We start from the raw sequence: 10,269 nt of genomic DNA on the forward strand, positions 1-10,269 counted from the left end.
CAGGTATTGTCGTCTGTGGAGACGTACAGGTATTGTCACCTTTGGAGACGTATGTGTACTGTCACCAGTGGAGACGTACTGGTATTGTCGTCTGTGGAGATGTACAGGTATTGTCGTCTGTGGAGACGTACAGGTATTGTCACCCGTTGAGACGTACAGGTATTGTCACCTGTGGAGACGTACGTGTACTGTCACCAGTGGAGACGTACTGGTATTGTCGTCTGTGGAGACGTACTGGTATTGTCGTCTGTGGAGACGTACTGGTATTGTCACCTGTTGAGACGTACAGGTATTGTCACCTGTTGAGACGTACAGGTATTGTCACCTGTGGAGACGTACAGGTATTGTCACCTGTTGAGATGCACAGGTATTGTCACCTGTGGAGACGTACATTTATTCTCACCTTTGGAGACGTACAGGTATTCTCACCTGTGGATTAGGTATTGTTAACTGCTGGAAAGCTCATTCTATACACAGCCCATGCACGCTTGTATGCACAATTTTGCTGATTTCACTGCACATATTCTTTTCATTTAGAAAAGGGGCTCTTTTGATAATACATTGAAATGTGCATACATAGTCAGGATGGCGAGCCACAGACATGTTAGACGTGACATTTATAGGGCACGTTCCCTGACTTGGCAAAGGTCTGCAGAAAAAAAAAACAAGAATTCAATGAAACATAGTTAGAGGAATGAGGATATCGGCTACATTAATTAGGCAATAGCGGAAACCTTTTTTAAAAGGTCTTTTTCATGTGCACATACTTGTGTATTGTGGTAATAAGCTCGAGGAGTTTTGATAGTACAGGCCTACTCCAATAAAATACCTTGATTATGCCTTAAGAATAGTGACATGTTTTCATAAAAGAAAAAAAAGTTATAATTTTGTTTGGGAGCAGTACAGAAATGATTTTATGGAATATTAAAAGTAATATTAGATTTTTAATGCATTATTTTTTTATTCTTATATCAGAATGTTTGAAGTTAAGATCCCCTGTTAACAATGTATGAGCTGCTAAAAGAAAAGACAACACCAGACCAAATGTACATCTGTGAAGTATCAGAAATGAAGCTGAAAAACATAACTTTTTGTCTTTCTGATGTTGCTGTCACAACAATGACATCGCGGTTCATAGTAAGCGTAATCATGCATCCCATCAGACAAGCATTGCCCTGTTATCAGATTTATCCAATGAGGCAAAAACTATTTGTATAACCTGAGGGTGCTTCTGTTTCCATTTAGGTCACTGAACCGTATTTTGCCTTGTAACAATGAGTGATGTGACATATTTAGACCAGTGAACCGTATTTTGCCTTGTAACAATGAATGATGCGACATATTTAGGCCACTGAACAGTCGTTTGCCTTGTAACAACAAGTGATACAAAATATTTATGCCATTGAAACATGGTTTGCCTTGTAACAATGAGTGATGCGACATATTTGTGCCACTGAACAGTCGTTTGCCTTGTAACAATGAGTGATACAAAATATTTATGCCATTGAACCATGGTTTGCCTTGTAACAATGAGTGATGCGACATATTTGTGCCACTGAACAGTCGTTTGCCTTGTAACAATGAGTGATACAAAATATTTATGCCATTGAACCATGGTTTGCCTTGTAACAATGAGTGATGCGACATATTTGTGCCACTGAACCATGGTTTGCCTTGTAACAATGAGTGATACAAAATATTTATGCCATTGAACCATGGTTTGCCTTGTAACAATGAGTGATGCGACATATTTGTGCCACTGAACCATGGTTTGCCTTGTAACAAAGAGTGAGGCGACATATTTAGGCCATTGAGAACTGCTTTGCCTTGTAACAATGAGTGAGGTGACATTGTGTTTCTGACTGCTCCAACATTGCGTGATAAAGAATTCCTTATTACAAGTGGATTTATATAGTTACTAAATGCGTCCAAATAAAAAATGCCTGTGCCAGTTTATACCAGTTTGCTACCCTCATCCTAATTAAGTCAGGTCATATTATTTGTTGTCTTTTCATGAAACAGATGTTTGTTATACACTGCATGAAGCTAAGTAAATTAAACTGGGCCATCATTAAAAATATGTCTGGTGGACATAATCCATGCAACCAATCCTGTGAAAAATGGGGAATGGGTGAAGTTTTTATGTAGATTTTAAGAAGAGAATTTGAACTTTTTTTTTCTCTCAGTGTTAAAGTAAAAGAAAGGTAAAATGTGAAGTTAGGTTCTTCATTTGAATAAGAAGGTGGGCTTGTGATCTAGCCATACTGATGGTACCTTGGAACTCTGACGTCACATCACCTTTTTTTCCTGATGTTCACCCGAAGGAAGAAATTTTTGGGAATCTTTTATGAGTAATCTTTTACTCATGGGTAAAAAGTGTTATTCCAACATTTAGTGTTATGATAAGAATTGGGAAAACTTCCTGTGACATCAGAATTCCTAAAGTCTGATAGTATGGTCCATAAAGCCCATCTTAGAATTCAAATGCTTAAGCGCCTTTAACACTCTTCATAAAAGACAAAAAATAAATAAATAAATAAATGAAAGTATATTTGTGTGTAGTTTTAAGTGGTCTATTTAGTGATGTCTACTTTGATTTTTAGAGGTCTTTTCCTTGAAGTTTATTAAAACTGTTTTTTTTTTCATAAACCAGAATAAAAAATAAAGATTTCTCTAGTTTTGACGATTGGATTGTCTTACGCCATTTTTTGAGCTAAGGATATGCTTAATAAATGTCCAAAAGAGAATTCTTATTATAAAGGCGCGTAAGTTACATCGAATAAATATAAAATGAACAAAGGTCTTAAAGTTGAAATCACTCTAGGTTGGAGTCCCCCCCCCCACTTTATGTGTTTATTTAAAGAATTAAGTGTCACCCAGTATTACCCATTTTAGGTCTAACAGACAAATGTCTCCCATATCTAGCTAAGTACTGTTACATTATATGTGCCCTGTGTATAGATTATATAAATAGGATAAGTGGAATGGACTTGGTTTGACCCGCAGTCATGACATAGCCCGGATAACAATTGCATGCCTTAGTCAAACCGCCCCGCCCCCACCTCACTCAGATCAATGGAGACCCAGCCGACTTAATATGGGTCATCAGAGTGAGCAGGCCATTGCAGTCCAGCTCAGAAGCATATGGCGATGTTTACAGCTGGTCTCCCAGCCTGTGTCATTGCTGGTACCAACAGCTATATCAGGCCTCCCTGTCTGGACCATTTACATGGTAACTAGTCCTGATTCTAATCCAAACACTAACTAATCCTGCACAGAAGCATATGGCCATTTTTACAGCTGGTCTCCCAGCTTGTGTCACTGGTCTGGACCATTTATATGGTAACTAGTTCAAACACTAACTAATCCTGAACAGAGGCATCCAGCGGATTAACTTGTCCAAAGGGGTCAACATCTGTACATTTACATGTACCTGTGTAAGTATAGGCGGAGGTGTGGAGTATTGGTAACTCTAACCTGTTGTACCATGGCTATTCATTTACCTGGTTGTGTTCTGTGGTCGTTATTATATACCTGTGTAACAAATGCATTATTGACAGAATTCTTTGTTTTCTAATGTTATAATTATGTATGGCATGATATTTCTGGTGAGAATTCGGCACTAGTCGGCAATCTCGAATAGCTAGACATAGTACCGGCATAGGCTTCACAAACGATTAGGGGAAATGGCTACGTAATGGATCAGGTACAAAGGCATTACATGTATTGTGCATGCATGTTAGCTCAGGTCGAAGTGCATGCTGTTAGGCAGTATTTAAGCTGAACTTTGGAATTAGGGTCAGTTTCACGAGCTGTTTTGTTGTGCACAGCCAGGGAGTTAGATGTATGCTATCTCAGATCAGAGTGTTAATGAATGACAGCAGGTGCTATCACATTCACAGCTGTGCTCTGCACTTTTAATCAGGCACAGGTAAGTTGTTTACCTGAATTATACACCACAGGTATGTTTATATGTTTACAGTATTGTACTTAAATGCAAGCATGTGTATTTTGTACTTATTATATACCAGTATATGTATAATGATTGAGGATGGCATAGATACATTGTATGAATATGCTGGGATAACAGATACAAGGTAGTTCTATGAATATCTTATCACAAGAGCTGATAACTTTATGGTAAAAATTATTTCAGGCTGTTGCCATATATTCCTGTTGCAGACTTAGTTCTGTTTATGTTGTTTATTTTTTTTGTTGATATTTTTAATTTTTAACCCCCCCATCCCAGTCGTTTTCAGGGCCTTATGTTGTTTTAGCTTGAAGAGCTGTTAAGCTCAACTAGTTGTACCATAAAATTGGGCATTATGGATCATGTTTTTCTATTGTAATTGTACATTTTTTCTTAATACAGGTAGATCTTCTTGCCTTTTAAAGTCACTTTTTGAGGGCCTCTTCAGCAACCTGCAAATTGTCGTGGGTTTCCCATGGACTCTGCTCAATTTCCTCCCACCATAATGCTGGCCACCATCATATAAGTGAGATATTCTTTAGAACGTTGTAAAACTTCTATGAAATAAATCAATCAATCACACATTTATTTATATGTGTAGAATAATCTTATCAAGATGAATCCCTCAAAACACACATTAACCTAAATAAATTAATCGTGGTGATTACTAGTTCAGTTAACATTTAATTTAATTGAAATAGGTGATTACTTGACTACTTGTATTGTTTCAGGCAGTGATTCAGCTTCATAAGCCACATGTTAGTGGATCTACACATCAGCCAGGGTGAATGATACCAGACAACAATGCCCGAACAAAACATGGAGTCTGCGAACACAGAGGGCCAACCTGTAGAACTTAAACCATTCATCCACCAGGTTGGGGGGCATACGAGCATGTTCCGATTAAACGAGAACACAGTGTGTAAACCCCTGTGTTTACGAGAGTACCGTTTCTATTCAGCACTGCCGCAGGAGTTACTCCCCTTTACACCAGAGTGCAGAGGTATGATATTATAACCAGGGGTAAGGCCATATATGTATTATTCTGACCGCTGTGGTCAATCGTTAAGTTGTCCAGTCAGCGTCCGTTGTGGTCACCTCAACAGAACAACAGGAACATTCCAAGCCCCGTGTCATCAACAACAGTTCATTTATTTTAAACGTTTGTTGTGAGGTCAAGCTATTGTATGCGCAGTCAATTATTTTTCAAGAATCGACACTTGCGAGATAGTGGTCTGAGTGACAACTTGTACCACCTGAGTGCGCATCCAATTGGTGTGGCAAAGAGGGATTCAAACCCACAAACACAGGACTTTAAAAACATTCCAATATCCCACTGAGCTATTTGGGAAGGCCTCTCAACCTCTTCCTTTTAGACAACTTTAAACGTTCATTGTGACGTCAATCCTTTGTCTAACTTCAGAATGTCATATGTGAAGGGTCCATGCAATTTTCATTAATGTGAAATTGATTTTCTCACAGTTTCGTTCCTTGCCTTTTTTTCAAATACACCAAATGTTGCCAGTGTGAGGAAAGGTAAAGTGGCGTCATCAATTTTCTTAGGTAAAAATATGAACAGCAAAACAGAGTTTGTATAAAGGTGAACTGGTGGGTATAATTTGTGGCATTCTGGTTACGAATATTTTGGATATCTTGAGGCCTTGACATGTCAGTCGTGTAATCTACTGTCAGATTTCACCGTTTATATGTAAGCTTCGTTCAGTTCAGATATAGACCGAGTCACTGTCCATAATCTTACACACCCAGTGTATGCTCAAGTATTGGCGTGTGTGGAAGTCGGTATGTCTGCACATGTTCTTTATCTAAGGCGACATGAACTATGCATTTCCTTGTAACATGCAGGGGAGTCCTGGTACTGCCAGGGTTATAAAGTAAATGCATTTTTGACTGGCATTTCTTTCCAGATTACAAAAGAACAATAACTGTTGATTCTTGAAAAATAGCATCGGCAGCTGCATAACACTGGGCTCTGATGTTTAAGTAGGAGAAATGCCTTGCAAATGAATATTCTTGAAAAATAATCGGCTCATCACTCCGCGCCTAGCCCATTATTTTTCAAGAATCGTCATATGCTCGGCATTTCTCTACTACATAACTGTAACCTGGAGAGTGCCCAGAACTCAGAGGTCCTTCCTAGTGCACTCTCCAGCCCAATCCTAACTTGTCCCTCTTTCAGAGAGCACTGTTTATATATAATCTCTAACAATACAAAGCTTACTTAACCAGAGGTAACCATCTGGTTGTCATGATGAATACAATAAAATTTTGTTCAGCCAAGTTCATGACCCCAAACTAACTTCAGAGCGCTGTCCACCTGAAACCCTGTAGCAGGTGCTGTGGCACATTAACCATCAAATTCGTCTCCATGACCACGAGTTTGCAGACACTAATATGTTCCTTATCTCTTCGTCTGGATTTATCTCAAGTACTGTGTCGATCAGTTATTTCTTAAGCTTCATGGGCCCAAGATTTCTCATTGTTGCTTAAAGAGATCCACTCTTCTGATAGGTTCGACATATGTGATAACTACATCAGGTGTTTAAATGGAGCAGGCTCTGACATTGCCATCCTAACGTTGGAGCTGCCTCGGACGAATCATTTTGGAACTTTTGCATCAGAGGTTTTATATGATGCCACGATGTTTGATAATTGCTACTTGTTATTTATTCAGGGCTATATGCACTTTGCACAAGCAGTGTCATGTGAGGTATGCATGCAGACTGTACTTGTCGCTTATACAATACACATTGGCAGTGGAACAGGAGGGGCCTGTGGGTGGGGGTGGGCTGGTGGTGGGGGTGTGGGGTGCTGAAGCCACCCTGAAATTAAAGGGGGGATGCATACCAAGGAATATTACTTCCACTGCATCAGCTCCCTCAAATTTTATAATGTTCCACGGCTCCTGAAGCATGCAGCCTACATGTATACACGTTACAGTACACCTACTGCATACCAGGTTCACAGTCTGCACATTGTGTCAGAGCAAGCTGATTTCTGGTTTTGTCATGGCATCACCTCTCCTTGCATGGTGAAGAATCATGCCTGTCATCTGAGAGTGCCTGTTGCCTACTAGTGGAAAACTTTATTTATTTGTATTTATTTGTTTTTAAATATTCATTACAATGAAGATGTTAATGGTGAACATTGTTGACCACTTGCTGCCACCACGCAAAGCCGCTACAAGCACAGTCAGAGCAGGAAAATCTGCATATTCCCTGTCCATAGTCAGTCTTAAACCCAAACCTCATGTCTCACAATTCAAAGGACAAGTGTCACACAAACGACTGTCAAATAAGTAAATCTAACTGCAAAAGTACCCCCGCATCAGGATGCATGCCACACCCCCAAAGGGACATAAATGAATGTGTACAGTCAAAACAAAGATATCTGTATTAATCAGTGCTTTGTTGTATTGATGCATACTATATAATTGTGGAAGGTAAACAGGTCAATTTACAATGAAACTCTTTTTCCTGTGAAGCCTTCCTACCTTCAGACAAAACTACCACCGCAAAACAGTAAACAAATTGCATGAACTTCAGTGACGAATGAGTTAGTCATGATTATGCTTTGCAGTTTGAAAGATTCGGGGTTTAATATACTGATAAATATAGAACTCATTAAAGTGCTTAATCTCAATGGAAACGAACTGATTTACAATGGCTGATTCTCATTGTGCAAGTCCCCACAACTCTTAGAGGGTATGCATGCACATGTTAGAGTTGTTAGAGGATGTCTAAGATAATGTACTGATATGCATGTATGATACAGCATGCCTGAATAGGGTGTAATTGACCCTGGAACCTTGTGCTGTTTTTGCTCGTACGTGCTAGCACGACTACAGACATGACCTATCATATCTTCATGGCTAGATGTTCTAGAGCTGAGGGTGCATGTACCTTTCAGAAAGATATTCAAGCACCCATATATGTGCTTGCATTTTAGAGCCCTGTTCTAACTTGTTTCCTGGATACCACTGTTGCTGCCTTGTGACAGTGCTACATTCAGTAATAGTTAAGTACTTGCAATTTCCTGTTCAACATGGCCCATGAAAACCCCTGGTATTAACAATACTATTATAAAGCCTGCTTACAAGGGCGGACATGAGATGTATATTACTGAGTCATATATATGTATGGTATGTAGGCTGCTCCATGCACTCTCTGGTTGTATGTTAATTCTGTACCACAAGCCTTTTAATAAATCTATAAATCTGCTGTGCATTTACAGTTGTATAGGACCTGTCAGTATCTTATAAATTGTGAAGTGTAACAGAATCATTCAAATATCTCACATTGATGTAGAATTGTGAATAAAATCTCAGCTTATTTTTTATTTCATAGGCTTACTCTAACAGGATAGATACTTTGGTATATGCATGAAATACATTCTCTTTGTAGTCCACATAAGTCACATCCAGATTGTATCAAAGGATTAATGACATTCATGCATTATTACAGCATAATTCACATCTAGACTGTATTACAGCATAATTCACATCTAGACTGTATTACAGCATAATTCACATCTAGACTGTATTACAGCATAATTCACATCTAGACTGTATTACAGCATAATTCACATCTAGACTGTATTATAGCATAATTCACATCTAGACTATTACAGCATAATTCACATCTAGACTATTACAGCATAATTCACATCTAGACTGTATTACAGCATAATTCACATCTAGACTATTACAGCATAATTCACATCTAGACTATTACAGCATAATTCACATCTAGACTGTATTATAGCATAATGCACGTTCAGAGAGTATTATGGCGTAATTTACATCCAGACAGTATTATAGGAAAATTCACATCCAGGCAGTATTTCAGCATAATTCACAGACAGTTTTCTGGCATATAATTCACATCCAGACAGTGCTGTAGCATAATTCACATCCAGAGAGTATTGTAGCCTAACTCACATCCAGACAGTGCTGTAGCATAACACACACATAGAGACAATGCTGTATCATAATTCACATCCGGACAGTATTATAGCATAATTCACAAACCAGACGGTATAGTAGCATAATTCACATCCAGACAATGCTGTAGCATAATACACATCGAGGCAGTGCTGTAGCATAATTCACAAACCAGACAGTATATTAGCATAATTCACATCCAGACAGTGCTGTAGCATAATTCACATTCAGACAGTATTGTAGCATAATTCACATCCGGACAGTGCTGTAGCATAATTCACATCCAGACAGTGCTGTAGCATAATTCACATCCAGAAAGTATTGTAGCACAGTTCACATTCAGACAGTATTGTAGTATAAATCACATCCAGACATTACCATAGCATAATTCACATCCAGACAGTATTGTAGCACAGTTCACATTCAGACAGTATTGTAGTATAAATCACATCCAGACATTACCATAGCATAATTCACATCCAGACAGTACTATAGCATAATTTACATCCAGACAGTATTATAGGAAAATTCACATCCAGGCAGTATTTCAGCATAATTCACAGACAGTTTTCTGGCATATAATTCACATCCAGACAGTGCTGTAGCATAATTCACATCCAGAGAGTATTGTAGACTAATTCACATCCTGAGAATGCTGTAGCATAATTCACATCCAGACAGTGCTGTAGCATAATTCACATCCGGACAGTATTATAGCATAATTCACAAACCAGACAGTATAGTAGCATAATTCACATCCAGACAGTGCTGTAGCATAATTCACATCCAGACAGTATTGTAGCACAGTTCACATTCAGACAGTATTGTAGCATAATTCACATCTGGACAGTGCTGTAGCATAATTCACATCCAGACAGTGCTGTAGCATAATTCACATTCAGACAGTATTGTAGCATAATTCACAAACCAGACAGTATAGTAGCATAATTCACATCCAGACAGTGCTGTAGCATAATTCACATTCAGACAGTATTGTAGCATAATTCACAAACCAGACAGTATAGTAGCATAATTCACATCCAGACAGTGCTGTAGCATAATTCACATCCAGACAGTACAGTAGCATAATTCACATTCAGACAGTATTGTAGCATAATTCACATCCGGACAGTACCATAGCATAATTCACAAACCAGACAGTATAGTAGCATAATTCACATCCAGACAGTGCTGTAGCATAATTCACATCCAGACAGTACAGTAGCATAATTCACATTCAGACAGTATTGTAGCACAGTTCACATTCAGACAGTACTATAGCATAATTCACATTCAGACAGTATTATAGCATTAATAACTATCAGTTTGTGGTGTTGTA

General features: G+C 38.6%; 1 protein-coding gene across 1 annotated transcript in view; it reads left to right on the forward strand.

The window, feature by feature from the left end:
• The first annotated feature begins 3,191 nt into the window (after positions 1 to 3,191).
• The window catches only part of LOC135469859 (inositol hexakisphosphate kinase 1-like), an 11,197-nt gene continuing 4,119 nt past the window's right edge, over positions 3,192 to 10,269 (forward strand). The window contains exons 1-2 of the mRNA XM_064748482.1: positions 3,192 to 3,232; positions 4,702 to 4,973. Of these exons, the coding sequence (XP_064604552.1) occupies positions 4,775 to 4,973 (199 nt within the window). The 5' untranslated portion in view covers positions 3,192 to 3,232; positions 4,702 to 4,774. The remainder of the gene's footprint in view (positions 3,233 to 4,701; positions 4,974 to 10,269) is intronic.

The sequence above is a fragment of the Liolophura sinensis genome, chromosome 7, assembly GCF_032854445.1.
Source record: "Liolophura sinensis isolate JHLJ2023 chromosome 7, CUHK_Ljap_v2, whole genome shotgun sequence".
NCBI classification, from domain to species: domain Eukaryota; kingdom Metazoa; phylum Mollusca; class Polyplacophora; order Chitonida; family Chitonidae; genus Liolophura; species Liolophura sinensis.